General features: G+C 49.9%; 1 protein-coding gene across 11 annotated transcripts in view; it reads left to right on the forward strand.

Annotated features, from left to right (window-relative positions):
• LOC143323521 (serine/threonine-protein kinase BRSK2-like) overlaps positions 1-14,628 on the forward strand; it is a 105,163-nt gene extending 90,535 nt beyond the window's left edge. For 4 of the 11 annotated variants that reach the window (XM_076735401.1, XM_076735418.1, XM_076735410.1 and 1 more), the window contains 7 exons: positions 1,320-1,380; positions 4,575-5,232; positions 5,802-5,850; positions 6,606-6,729; positions 7,174-7,354; positions 7,806-7,898; positions 12,191-14,628. In XM_076735401.1, the coding sequence (XP_076591516.1) occupies positions 1,320-1,380; positions 4,575-5,232; positions 5,802-5,850; positions 6,606-6,729; positions 7,174-7,354; positions 7,806-7,898; positions 12,191-12,417 (1,393 nt within the window). In that variant the 3' untranslated portion in view covers positions 12,418-14,628. The remainder of the gene's footprint in view (positions 1-1,319; positions 1,381-4,574; positions 5,233-5,801; positions 5,851-6,605; positions 6,730-7,173; positions 7,355-7,805; positions 7,899-12,190) is intronic. The other 7 variants (XM_076735452.1, XM_076735469.1, XM_076735460.1 and 4 more) reach the window with 3 other exon arrangements.
• Positions 14,629-14,641: the final 13 nt, after the last annotated feature.

Raw genomic sequence — 14,641 nt, forward strand, 5'->3', positions numbered from 1 at the left:
TTTACAACACGACGGGAAAGAAAACAGGCAGAAATGGAAATGATGAAAATTAGACTGCAAGAAGGAAAATCAGCACGACGCACTTTTATGGGTTCAGAGAGAAAACTGTGAAGTCGTCTCCTATGACCACGACAGTGAATGCAACGCTAGTGATGTCATCCCTCCTCTGTGTGTGTGTGTGTGTGTGTGTGTGTGTGTGTGTGTGTGTGTGTCTCTTCAAGCATATTTAATTATGATTTACTGTTTTCATTTTTCACTTCCAACAAAGCCAAATTGTCTATGGACAATTAAATCCCCAAGTCTTCAAATACATCAGCAGGCCTGTGTGTTTTTTGGTAAAAGTGTGTGTGTGTGTGTGTGTGTGTGTGTGTGAGAAAGAAAGAGGGAGATATGAAAAGTTAATGATTTGTAAATGAAAAATGGAAAAGCTCATGAAGAGAAGAAGAGAAACGATGCTAATGAATTTTGCAGCAGATGTGTGTGTGCATGCGTGTGTGTGTGTGCGTGCGCGTGTGTGTGCGTGTGTGCGCGTGTGTGTGTGCGTGTATGTGTGTGTGTGGTATAACGCTGACATGTCTGAACTATTCACAGACCGTGACCTGAACCCAGGACGTTGCTCATGTTTTACAGTTAGTAAATGCTAACAGTGATCTCTGACTGTGTTAGCCACGGACAAGCTAACGTCCTGGACAGACTGTGGGGACAGAGAGCCTCCGCAGGCTGTCCCACTCAGCACCGTCGCTCTGTGGACGTCCAACATTTTCAGATGGACTCACTGTAAAGCTCCATAAAGCTGCAGATTAACACGATAATTGAATTGAAGTCATACATCGTTAATAGCAAAGATCAATCATCAATCAGCCAATCAGATATTTAGTTTTCTATGAGGCGGGAAACAAAGAGTGAAGTCAGAGTCAACCTCTGCTTTAACTCTGGAATCGATGCTAAGGAGGTTCAGCTCATCAAAGTGTTCTCTGAACTCATATCTGGGTTCGACTGTCAGAGCCTGTGAGACACGAGGCTGCAGGACGTCAAACATCAACGTGTCCCAGATGAGACAGAGAAGGTCTGAAAGCAGAGGACAGACAGAGTGAGGGACGCTGTGCTGGAGGACGAAGTGTTGAAACACTCTGTGAGTTGTGTCAGAGATCTGTCCTCGTCTCCGTCCCTGCTCTCTGCCTGAGGTCAGCTCGTTGGACCTGTTGATCTGCGCACACACAGGCTCTGGGGTTTGTGTGTACCTGTCGTGTGTGTGTTGTTGTGCAGTGTGTGCGGCAGTGCGTCTTTCTGCCTATTGATCTGACTTTGTGTGTGTTTAGATCGCGATCGATCAGCGGAGCGTCCTCCGGCCTGTCCACCAGTCCTCTCAGCAGTCCCAGGGTAAGTCTCTGTCCTTCCCGTGCACTCGCTGGTTTCCCACAATGCTCCTCACTGGCCGGCCTCTGCTGGTACGTTGTGACGCTCACACACAGATGTCCATTCATCACAGCTCATACGCACCACTGTGGGCTTCATCACAGCCTGGCTGATGTACAGTTGAGCCAATGAGATCGTCAAAGAGCCGAAACTCTGAGTAGCAAGTCGTGAAGTCAGGAACGGACCGGACGAGCGCACCTTTACCTGAAAACATGAAGTCTGGGTTTGTTCTGCGGTGTAGTCCGTTAGCTCAGGGTGAGCAGAGCGCAGGCTGTAAACAAACCCCAGTTAAACCAGTTATTTAAGGTCAGATATTTGGAAGGAAAGCGTCCTGTCCTCAAAATTAATAATTATCACTAAACTGAATGCATGAGAAACTGAGTGTGTGAGGTCAGAGTTCGAGTAACAACCTCTAACTCTTACCTTTGCAGCCACTTAGCTCGTAGCTACCGCTAACACAGTGTAATGCAGCAGTCCTGCAGTGAATCCTCCCTTCATGAAAGCTGTAATGGAGGACGTTTGTGGTCCTTTAGTACTGAGAGGTGAGGTGTAATCTGTGTTCTTGCCACCACTTTTACATCCATAAGAAAACACAGAATAATCTGGTAACCCTGAAAAGACACGAGGCGGTGGCTTTTCTCCAGAAAACATCCACAAAGAGAGGCTTCGTTATCATGACTCGTTATGTCAGACTCTGGGTTTTTATCCGCCATGAAAATATCAATGAGAATCAGAAGCTGAAGCGTCGCAGCCTCTCATCAGGGTCATGTGACCTCCATGTGAGCGGCTCACTGTACGTCACAGAGCTTCAGATGAAGCGGGACCGGATCCATCGGAGGCCGAGCGGCGAACTCCAGATGAGATCCGGTGACTTAATGTCCATGCAGACAGATTGTCACGCAGCCGCAGATTACGCCGGAGCGTCGATCCGTCTCTCAGATAAAGAACAGACAGGTGAACTGTGCAGATCAACCTGCAGCTAACAGGAGCTGCAGCTGTCCAGTGTTTTTCAGGTAAACCTCAGCAGGACGCTCGCTCTCACGCAGAAACCTTTCCTCCATCTTGAACCTCATCGATTTATCCTTCAGAGCACTTTACATCTGCCCGTCTGCTGATTTGATTTTAATGTTTAACCAGATTGAAGTCAGTGGATCTCATGTAAGAACGTTCTCTAAACCTTTTTCCTGTGAGGTTTCCTTCAGACTCTCTTTGAACTTGAATGCTGCCTGTTAACGAGGACCTGTGATGTTTGAGTGTTGGCATACGCGACGCCCTCGTCAGGTTTGATTTCCGATGATGTTACTCGAGCTTACAAAGAAGAAGTCAGCAGTGCCAGTAGTTACATTAAAGGACCGGAGAAATGAGAGGACGTCAGCTGTCACATGACTGCTGGACGCTGACCTGCAGGGGCGCCCTGAGGCGGCGTGAGAGTAACAACCAGCGGATAAAGTCAACAGCTGCTCCTTGATGCTATACAGCAGCAAGACAACAACAAAACAACAGAGAGGAGAAAGAAAGTAAACAATGATAAACACAGCAGCAGGTCGGATTAGCAGCGAGGGAAGAGAAACAAGCGAGCACGATAGGTTAATTTTTTAAATCCATAAATCTGCTGGAGGAGGACGTTTAGTGACGTTTAGTGTCAGCAGGAGTCATCGGCAGCACCTGAACGAGCTCAAAGAGCAGCAGGTCCTTCTGACGTGTCTCCGGATGGACTCCTCCTGACTGCTGTGCGTCTTTTGTGATGATCTGGACCGTTTGTGAGTTCAGCTTGTACCAAAGAGACGTTTCTATGGTTCTTGCATGAGGTCCATGCAGTTAGCTTTGTGATCGGTTGATTAATACTGAAACAACAGAGAGTTTGACGTCGTGTCGAGTCGTCACACACGCTCTGACTGACCTCAGGTCTGCTCTGCTGCTGCAGTTCGTCCAGCGGTGGCTTCACACTGTTCTGACCTGTCTGACCAGCGATCTGCTCATTCATTCCACAGCATCGTGCATCAGCACTGTGCATGCCGTCCGGCTGCCCCCGGGTGGAGGGCGAAGCTACAGCTGTTAGCTTTCAAGCTGGTTCACTTGCTGGTAATTAGGGATGCACCGAAGTTCTGTCAGCTCAAACCCTGATTTCGAGGAAGTGGAAAGATGTGTCGCTGATGATTCTGTCATCCTCTGATTCAGCTCGTCACACAGACAAAAATGTGTCTCTGAAATGTTCAGGGAAGTAATTTCAGATGTAGGAATGAACTTTAAAGATAAAATCTGCTGCTTCCAAACGAGAAGTTCAGCTCCTAAACAATAAAAGCAGTCTGCTATGAGCAGCATCTCCTGATGTTAGCAAGCTTTACATCAACGCTGAGACACTTCACTGACTTTATGACTCCACTTCTGATAAACATTTCAGTGGATTTGTCATAAAAGTAAAAAAGTAAACGTACTTCGGCTCACAGGCAGACATGTTTGTTTCCTGTCTGTGGACTCGTTCTCAGTCAAATCACCTGACAGTGATGTTTTAATGTGACTGAAGAAATGAAAGGAAGTTCAGTCTATCTTCAGCCTGTAATTACCACGTGTGGCCACAGTGGAGTCGAAGTAACACAGGCCTCCATATTGGTCTGAAAAGGCTGCAAAATTCTCTGAATAAATATATTGACATTTCTAATTTGCATATTCAGTCATCAAAATGTGAAGGAATCCTTTAAAAACTCATCTCATCTCCTGTTTCTGGGCTCGTTTTCTAACTTTCCACCAGATTTCGTTGTCAGACAGAAACAGAACATCGACTGCGGACAAAGAGTTCGTTCATGTGTGTTTGTGGAGTAAAAGTTGTGATTTTTAAAGTGAAAAACAGGAAACTGGTGTTTTCCAGCACTTCTGATCTCGGTGCATCCCTACTGTTAATGGGTCATGAATGCTCCACTGCTGCCTCCTGATTGGCTAATCACTGTGCTAATCGCATGTTCTGTTTTTCTTTCTTTCTTGCACTCTCACCACTTCCTGCCTGCTCCACCGCTCCACCCATCTGCCACGCTCCTGTGTTATTTCCTGCTCTGTGTGTGTTTTTATGGAATGAACCTTTATTGGGCTGCGCTGCTCCCCTGGCCGTGGCCTCGCTCTCTCATTGGCTGCCGTCATGTCTAACGGTGCATGACCAATCGCAGCCCAACCGACGGTTTTTCATCCCGCCCCAGTCCCCAGACCTGTGTCAGTCCCCCAACTGCAGCCCCACCCACTCCCCCGAGGTCCGCCTTAACGGGGTGGGGCCACGCACGCCCAACTCCTACCAGCCAAAGATGGGGTCTCCCCTCATGCACCCCCGCACTCAGACCCTCCCCGCCAAGCCCAAAGTGTCTGAGAAGCCCCTGCAGACCACCAGGTCCAACCCCCTTCCCAACACAGCGCAGACCCCCACCACCCCCAAATCTGAGCCCTCCACGCCCAGCCAGCCTCTGGCTCCCTGCATCCCCAACAGCCCCCGGGTGAGACGCCACCCCCCCCTCACCGTCCCCCCCAAGCTCTCCATCCCCCTCTCCCCCGTGCCTCCTATGTCGCCCCGCCGTCGCCACCACCTCCACCCTGACCACAACGGCAAATCTGTCCCCATCACGCAGGTGACTCCCCACCCCTCCCCCAGAGGGAGCCCTCTCCCCACCCCTAAAGGCACCCCGGTGCACACGCCCAAGGACAGCCCGACCGGCACGCCCAGCCCGACACCGCCGCCCAGCCCCTCCATCGGGGGCATGCCCTGGAGGACACGCCTCAACTCCATCAAGAACAGCTTCCTGGGCTCGCCGCGCTTCCACCGCAGGAAAATGCAAGGTGCGAGGGGTGGAGGCGGGGTGGGTGGGGTGGGGTGGAGGTGTGGTGGAGTGGAGGCGGGATGGAGGCGGGGTGGGTGGGATTCCTCTGGCTGTGCTTTATTCAGATCAGATTATGTGATTCTTATCTGAGTGAGAATCGATGCTGCTCAGTGTGTTTGTGCATCAAACCGCAGCTCAGGGCCACGAATCATCTCTTTACTCTTAATGGAGATTTTTAACGCTTCACCTGCTTCCAGCCCGATCAGGGGGCTCGGCAGCCTCCGGCCGTGCTGCGTGCAAGATACCGATCTCATTACAGCCAGTGGAAAATTTAGCGTTTCTCTGCCTGACGTTAGAGAGTTCCCCTGTAGCCGGTCTGATAGTGGCGTGAAATCCCTCCAGACAAACTGAGCGGAGCCGCGATGAGACCACATGATCTCATTTACTCTGACAGGTTATATTTACTGAACATCCAACCTGCACAGAACAGAACTCGAGTGTCTTTATGAGCTCAGTTTCTACAAAGACTGCAGAGAGTCAGTGTGTATCAGATCTTAACTCTGTGACCTTTGACCTTTATGTCCACAGTTCCCACCCAGGAGGACATGTCCAGTCTAACTCCAGACTCTTCTCCAGAGTGAGTAACGCTGCAGCACGCCCCACCAGAGTCCAGCCAGGAAAAGGCCGTTTTAACAGACATTTCCTCTGCTTCAGTGTGTTAGCATGCATTGCTGTAGCATGCTAGCAGGCTAAGTGTGTGTAGCTTTTCAGTTTGTACAGTTAGTGAATTCCACTGATGTTCCTCGAAGGGCTCGTTGATCTTTAGAAAGAACAAACTGCTGGAAAGTGTTTTGTGTTTGTTTTAATTCTGAGAATAATTGGAGAAAACAGTCAGTAATCCAGGCTGAACAATAATACACAGTGAGAATGACATCATCAAAGATATGAGCAGCACAAACACTGCAGCGCGTTTGTTCACTTAAAACGCTCGACTAATCAGAAGCTAATGAGCTTTTTGTTTCCTTCTCGTTTTTTTTTTTCCAACAGTAGAAACATTTCCTGAACTCACTCGTGTCGCTCAGCAGTTCACATGAACTCCAGGAGAAAATCAGATGAGAGTCTGAGAGAATCTGTAAAGAATAAAGAAAACGTCGAAATGTCAGCCGACTGGACGTTTGTTCAGTCCAGACTGAAGTTCGTCTTCTGTGACCTGGACCAGCTTTCGAAATGAGACTTTTCTGACTGTAAATAACTGTTTGAGGAGAAAAGTGAAACTACCTTCAGCAGCACCTCCACCTGTCGATAAAGCTTCAGCTCCTTCAAAACGTCCTCAGATGGACGTTGTGGTGGAAGAACCCAGCTGATGTCTGTCCTGTCTCTGTCCTCCTGCAGGCTGGCTAAGAAGTCCTGGTTCGGGAACTTCATCAACCTGGAGAAGGAGGAGCAGATCTTCATCGTGATCAGAGACAAACCTCTCAGCTCCATCAAGGCGGACATCGTCCACGCCTTCCTCTCCGTAAGTGTCCTCCTCTCTGCTGCTCTCACGTCCTTCGGTCTCGGCCTCCGTCCGTCCTCTGCTCTCGTCTTCTCGTGAATCCAGCTCTCGCTTCTTTCTGCTGGAGCATTTCTGACGTTCTTCAGATCCGTTTTAACCTTATTTCAGTTGTGAAGGAACGCTTTCTGTGACTTTATGTTTGTGTTGTCAGTCCACGTGTCCTCTGGAGGACAGAAGCATCATGTGCAGCAGACTGCTGTCTGCTCACGTCAACATCGACGTTGACGCTGTGAAACATGGTGACGTGTTCAGATGCAACAGATCCAACAAAGCGCCTCCTTCTCCTCCCGTCTCTGTCTCTGTCTATGTCTCTGTCGTCCACGCCGCCATCTTTACCGAGACAGAAGCTGTTTCTCTGTGTTGTCTCCGACTGTGAGTCTGCTGACTGTGACTGTCCTCTCTCAGATTCCCAGTCTGAGCCACAGCGTCATCTCTCAGACCAGTTTCCGGGCGGAGTACAAGTCCACAGCCGGTCCCACGGTTTTCCAGAAGCCGGTGAAGTTCCAGGTGGACATCACCTACACCGAGAGCACCAGCGCCACCAAGGACAACGGCATCTACTCCGTCACCTTCACCCTGCTGTCAGGTAACAAGATTTTTCAGCTGCACTAATCAAAGCAGCAGATCACTGCGCCAAGCATGCATCATGTGAACAAACAGGAAATAAAGTCTCATTGGACGGTCTTGTTGTTTCATGTTTGGACACACAGAAGTGTCTCAGGCAGCGTCCCTCGACTTCATGATGCTCATTCATTAAGACTTCAGCTTTATGGAGAGTTTGGTAGTAAAAACCTCATCAGGTTCTTCATCACTCACTCATTGTCAGCCTTCATCATCAGGATGGATCAGGTTTTAGAAAAGGACCCCAGCTCCGCCTCAGAAGACGTCCCATGTCCTAAACACAGTAACGTGTTACTAGAAGGTGTTTAAAGCCAGAAATGGATGGAAAGACGCACTTCTTGGCAGATCGATGGCGCCTCTCAGTCTTTTTCGACAGTGTAACCAAACCTAACGAAGCTGCGTTTCTTCCTCGTCAGGTCCCAGCCGACGTTTCAAGCGCGTGGTGGAGACCATCCAGGCCCAGCTGCTCAGCTCCAACGACCAGCCCGGCGTGCAGCCCCAGATCTCTGGTAAGTGGAGTCCCTCGCCACCCGCCCACGCCTATGCCCCCACCCCTCCTCCTCCTCCTCACAGCCTCCCTCCTTCCCTCCTGGCATCCTGGCACTCCTCACAGCACAGCCACGCCCGCGGCCCACCTCAGCTCGGCTCGGCTCGGCTCGGCACCGCTTTTAGCACACGACATCTCCACGTGCATGTCTCTGCCACATACCATGGCGTGCACGCACACACACGCACACACACACACACGTGCGCACACACACACACACACACACACACACACACACACACACACACACACAGAGGACATGGTCCAGGTTTTCAGGGAGCTCTGCGGCGCTGATTGCAGCAGCTGCACATCAAAGTGTAATTCATCCTCGGCTGACTCAGCAGAAAAGCAGCCGCTCAGGAACACGGATGTTTGCGTCTGCACGTGTGGACGAGCTGCTGCAGTCCAACATTTCGGTGTTTGTGTGTGAACGAGGGAGAAAAGCGTCCAGGTTTCAGATTCATTCACACTTTTTAGCATGAAGCGCCACATAAACACACAAACCTGTGAAATGTGCTGGATGTGATCGGATGTTTTGGGCTGCCTATAGAGAGACGGACGCTTCTGAAATATGGAAGAAAAGAAAGAGTGACTGTGTGTCCTCCAGTTGTCTCTGTCACTTCTGTTTGTCTGTGACGCTGTAGTGTTTCTGTCCTGTCTGTGGTTATTTACTTGATAATGGTCCCCTCTGGTGGTGAGTCAGGGCGACTACAACCCTCCATCACACACTGCTCCCACCACAGAGTGCCTGACCTAAAGCCTGCAGTCTTTACTCAGATAGTTTGGATTTTTTAATATTTTTAACCAAGAACATTAAATTCATGAAGTTTAACTGAAGTCCTGACCTTTGACCTCCAGACAGACAGTGACTCCAGAACAAACACAGCAGCAGAAATCACGTCATGCTCATCTTCGTTAGCTCAACACTTCCTGTTTGTGTTTCACACTTAAATACGTTCTAATGTGACGACAGTCAAAACACCTTTATTGTCAAACAGCCACAGGACACGTTGACAGATGAACTCATCTTAGTGATGAACTAGCAGAGTATTTGTTGTGCTGCAGGATAATTAAAGCGTCTTCTCTTCGGTCTGTCATAGCTGCAGAAATACTCCTTTTCTTCAGTTTTCCGTGGACCTGCTGAGAGCAGCTGTTTTTAAAGATGTTTCCACGTTGGGGGCCTGTGGTTAAACTCCGTCCCGCCTCTCGGCCTCATTAGCTGCTGTTCTGTGAGTCGCTGTTTATGTGGAAAAGCTCCAATGACAGAAAATCCAAACTATCGGTTAAACACGGTCAACCAGTGGAACCAGTATGGCCAGTCGCTGCCACAGATGGGAACTGTTATCACTGTATGCACCTCAGTCACCCCCACCGTGTGGATGTGCCAATAACCCACATGTCCACCTGTCTGATGTGTGTGTGTCTCCTCTGGCCTGCCCTCATCCACCCTGCTTCTCGTCATTCACAGCTTCACTCTGATGCCGCTGGGATGGACTGAATGACTCGCATGCTGAATGATGCCGCTCCAGAGCCGCACACGCACACACGCCGTCTGGCCTCTGGGCTCGGCGCCGGCTGACAGCGGCCTGACCGCGAGCGGGGCCGGGCCAGGCGGCGTGTGTGCTGCTGGTTCTGGGTGAGCTGCCGTTCGCTCACAGTTCTGGGACTGATGCGCTGACATGAAAGCATGTGTGAATGTCAAACACGCTCTTTGTGTTTGCTGATCTGTTGCCTCAGAAATCTGCATGTTGGATGGAACTGAACACTAACAGCTCTGAACCTGATGGTCTGTGTGTGTGTGTGTGTGTGTGTGAGCTCATACGTGTGTGTGTGTGTGTGGATGCAGCAGCAGATGAGCTTCAAAGGGTGGCGTCTGCCACAGTCAGTGTTCGGCTTCCCAGAGTCTCCTGACCTTTTCCTGCTGAAGTGTATCCAGCCGTCCTGACCGCTGTCACGTGCCAGACTCTGTCACGGATGTGCATCAGTACCATTAGCTGATGCTAGCCCAAAGCTAACTCAAACGCTGCTGTCTCGAGTCCCAGCCCAAACCTCTACGCTCCAAAACGTCACCACATGAGGATGTTCAGGCTTTTTAATGTGTTTGATGAGTTGAATGTGGATCGTCACGGCTGTGTGAGAGCTCACTGTGTGCTCACTGATGGTCAGTTTGATCAGTGACGTCAGCTGGAGCTGCAGTCGTTCACACTCATGAAACTTGGCTGCTGTCTGGTTAACGTGCTCTCTGCAAACCGCCGTTTGAGACAAAGCATCAGCGAGCCGCCCTGATTGGACGCAGGCTTGTTGTAGTTCACTTTGTATCAGTCAAATAAACAGGAGCTCTGGAGCTGAACGTTGGCCGTGTGTGGACTGACCCTTTGAACTGGTGCTGAGGAGACTGCAGACTGATGATGGTGATGATGATGATGATGATGATGATGATGATGATGATGATGAAGCGCTGGGCCTCAGTGAGTCGGTTGGTGTTTCTCACACTGTCCTCTGCTCTCAGATGGCTCTCAGCGCTCTTTGCCCAGTAAATCCTCCAAGCGTGGTAAGACCAGAGCGGCCGGAGCGGCCGGCAGAACACCTTAACTCTGGCTTTTAACACACGGCACCGTCCTGGAGGCCTGCCCCCCCCACACCCTGTCTGCACTAACACCAGAGTGTGTGTGTATGTGTGTGTGTGTGTGTGTGTGTGTGTGTGTGTGAGCTGTAGAGATGTGCAAAGAGTGAAGCTTGTTAATAAACGAGATCATAGCAATAAGAACAGTATCTCATCAGTCCACTGATCATTAGACGGCATCTTAAGATGACTTTCAAAGATGATGAAGAACATTTGATAACTGATGGATGAAGCTCTGATTCACACGTCACAGCAGGATGAGACACAGAATCAGATTTATTCATCACGTCCTCGATGATAAAAAGTACAAAATGAAGAAGAAATCCTCCTAAAATCCATCATCTCATCGTCCTCTCACACGTAGAAGCAGCAGCTTATTTCAGGTTTTTAGGGACGATTTGTTCATCAGAAGCTCACCTGGAAGGTTGACAGAGGTGGATCTCAGTGTGTGTGTGTGTGTGTGTGTGTGTGTGTGTGTGTGTGTGTGTGTGTGTGTGTGTGTCTCCTGACTGACCTGAGTAACCCTCTGCATGGTAAAGCCTGACACCGGGTCGTCCCCCCTCCCTCCTCATAAACTTTCCATATTTGAATTCACCGAACGAGGCGTCAGGCGGCAGAAACGCTCGCGTGGCGGTGACGAAGAGGAGCGGCGGTAAGTCATCACACCAACACGTGACTGGGCGGGATGAAGGGACGCCCCGTCTGACCACTAACCCTGACTGTGGATTAACGTGTGCACTGTGCTGATCGTTGCATGTCCTCTTCACCCATGACTGTTTGAAAGCACTGACCGAGCTTCGTCCTAACAGATGGATGCTGGGTGTTGTTGTGATGGATGTTGATGATGATGGAGAGTCAACGGGAGCTTTGAAGACACTGACATGTGAGCAGATTTCTGCGTTAAAAGAGGAGCGAGGAGGTGAAACTAACAGGAAACAGGAAGTTATCTGCATGAGCTTTTAGAGGCAGCGGCATTAGCTGTTAGCTAGCAGCGCTGCTAGCCTCAACGCTAAGCTTTAGCCGTTAGCCAGTTAGCCTAACCTGCACACCGAGCATGTGCTGAGTTTCTCTGGACACTCAGGAGTACTGTGAAAATATATATCTACTTAAAGTTAATATACTTCCAGTGTATTTTGGCTCCAGGTGAACGTGTTTCAGTCTGAGCGCCGCCTCAAACTCTTGATCTACTTCCTGTGCAGCTTCTAAATTTAGATTTGTGCTCCTGAACTGACCCCTCGGAGCCACCGTCCTCCTGTCTCTCAGCCACACTTCGTTTGGTCTCCTAACCAGCTGAGCAGAGACGGAGCTGGCAGTGCTCTGCTCCTCCTCGCCTCCTCCTGTCGGTCTGTCTTCCCGCCTCCCGCCGGCTCTCCTCCTCAGCAGAGGAAACTGAGACTCCGGCCTCGCGCTCATGTGAGATATCTCTGTTTGAGATGCGGCGCCTCCTCTCCCTCCTTGAACGAACCCTCAGCCGCCTCCCCCCCACCCCCCCGGGCCAAAGAGTCTCCTTTCCTCCAGCTCCGCTCCTGCTCTCATCCCTCCATCACCTCCTCCTCTCCTCATGTTAACCTCATTGCTCATCTGTTGTTTGTTCTCTCTCTCTGTTTTTTCTTTTCTTCCCATCTGTGTAGGCAGCCCGTTGAGTAACTTCTTTGACGTAATTAAACAGCTTTTTTCAGACGAGAAGAACATCCAAGCGTCCCACCCCCCCGGCGCCCCCGCCACGCCTAGCTCCCCCGCCAAGCATGCCCCCGGCAGCAAGCCCAACCAGCCCCCGCCCAATGACTCTAAATGCCCCCCCGGCGGCAAAGACAAAACAAAGACGGCCGCCGGCAACAGGACGCAGGAACAACCTTAAGGAGCGGTAGCTGTGCATGAGTAGAGACGGCGTTTCGGGTCCCGACGGCGGACAGAGCGCCGCTGACTTCGCCCTTTAGCTACGACTGAAACCCACTTTTTGCCAATAACTTTTGTACTGTCTGACGGGAATGGCTTTCAGTTTAACAGTTGATCAGTATTTTACAATAAGTAGCAGATGTAGCTTTGTTGTCCCCGCCTTCTGTCCCTCTGTGTCCTCGGGGGTCTTTCAGTGGGTGTCTGTCCTCCTCACGTGTGTGACGGCTTGACTTGTCTCTGCCACCAGGGATCATCCATAATAACTATTAACCTCGGCGGCTCCTCGAGACCTGCCACCGCCAAGAGAGTCCCAAACCGAAGAAGAGACAGAGGACCCCTCCCCGCCCCCCCTCGCCTCACTTCACAGCCCCCCCCCCAGCAGACCAAACACAGACACGTCTCAGAAGAGTTGTAAAAAGAAAAAAAAGCCTTAAGACAGTGATGTTTGTCAATCTGCACACACACACACACACACACGCACACACACTCCTCTTTCTCCCACATGTACATAAGATCACACACACACACACACACACACACACACACACACACACTCTGTACTCAAACATGGCTTCTCTCTGCGGGATGTAGTGACTTGCACACAAACAGGAAGCGGCGGCGACGGACGGACGGACTCTGGCCGGATTGTACTTCTTTTTCATGTCGTCTTTCTTTGTGAACGACAGGATTTGGAAGCTCGCTCTGTGATGGGGGGGTGGGGGGCTGGGGGGGGCGGTGTTACATAAATGAATGATCTATTCTGTTGTACAGATGAAAAGATGTTCCGTATGTACAAAAAGTGTAGTCGTGACTTTCTGTTCCAGACTTGCTGCCATGTTTTGTGTTCTTGTCTGGCCTGCTCACAGCCGAACGCTCACATCACTTTATTCCAATGGAATCGCCGCGACGGAGGACACAGATTGCGTCGTCGACCAATGAGAAGCTGCCTGTGCAGCGCTGAACTTGAAGGGGCCGAAGAGCTGCAGAAACGTAGCTTGTTAGCTGTTAGCTTGTTAGCATAAACCGCTCCGTAAAAGAGGAACGCTTACTCCCGCGCTGCTGTTAGCATGACGATACACTCGCAGTTAGCGAGCTGGCTAGCTGTGAGGAAACAGGAAGCAGAAGCACGCTAACATGTCCGTCTGTGCGTCGTTCGGCTGTGAGCAGGCCCGTCCACCAATGTCTCCTTTTCCTTTTGCACTTTTGACGAGTGAACAGATCTGGGTTCAGTTCCACCACGTTTTTGATTTTCACTCTTTTTTTTGTTTTGTTTTGTTTTTTTACAATATTGAACTGCTGTGTATATTTTTGTACTTTATTGTATTTTGCCATTTTTTGTTATTAATTTATTCTCCGTTATTTATATGAGAGATGTAGAGAATGTTTCTTAACGTCAGATTATTTAAGATATTTTTGTCATGTTTAAGTTATTGGATCACTGAAGCGTTTGTGAGCGTTCGTCCTCTTTTCGGCTTTTCGACCAGAGAAATCTTGTAATATACGTTCGGAAAATGATTTACTGTAATTTAAGAATGTAGACGTAGCCTCTCCGAGAGGAACAGACCCTTCGTTGATAACTGTCGGCTCCTTCCTCCCCTCGTGTGCGATGACTCAGATCTCACCAAACTTTCTGTAAATAAGCCGAGTTTACCGACAAGCTTATTTAAAAAAACGAGGGGATTCCTTCTCTTAGCTTCGACCTCGTGCGGTTGTTTGCATGTTCAGCATTCGTCTTTTCTTTGCATGTCGTCGTTGGAATTGTTCTCCCGTTCCCTTTTCTCTCCACTTCTTTATGTATTTCCGTTCTTTATGTGCGTTTCTTTGGGTTTGGTTCTGTTCGGACCTTTTGGGTTTCCTTCGCCGTCCTCTCGCCCCCTCCCCTCTCTTCTCGTACTGTGTACTCACAGTAACCGTGCAATGCATCCTCCTTACTCATTCTCTCAAAGAGGGAGCTCTCTGCCGGTCGACCGGGTGGGCGTTGGGTTATCAGAGAGAAAATTAAAGCAATACCTTTCATTGTTCGCTTTCCTCTTTTTCTACTGGGGGAATCCAGAGCACACAGAACGGACTCGGAGCGCTACTTCAGAGCAGGATAACCACTGGCAATGTATTCCCTTGTGATGTTACTGTGAACAACTTCAGTGCTAAAGGAAATAAATCTGTTGACTTTGGAGCTGGTGCACATT

Source organism: Chaetodon auriga, chromosome 1 (genome assembly GCF_051107435.1).
Source record: "Chaetodon auriga isolate fChaAug3 chromosome 1, fChaAug3.hap1, whole genome shotgun sequence".
Classification (NCBI taxonomy): Eukaryota; Metazoa; Chordata; class Actinopteri; order Chaetodontiformes; family Chaetodontidae; genus Chaetodon; species Chaetodon auriga.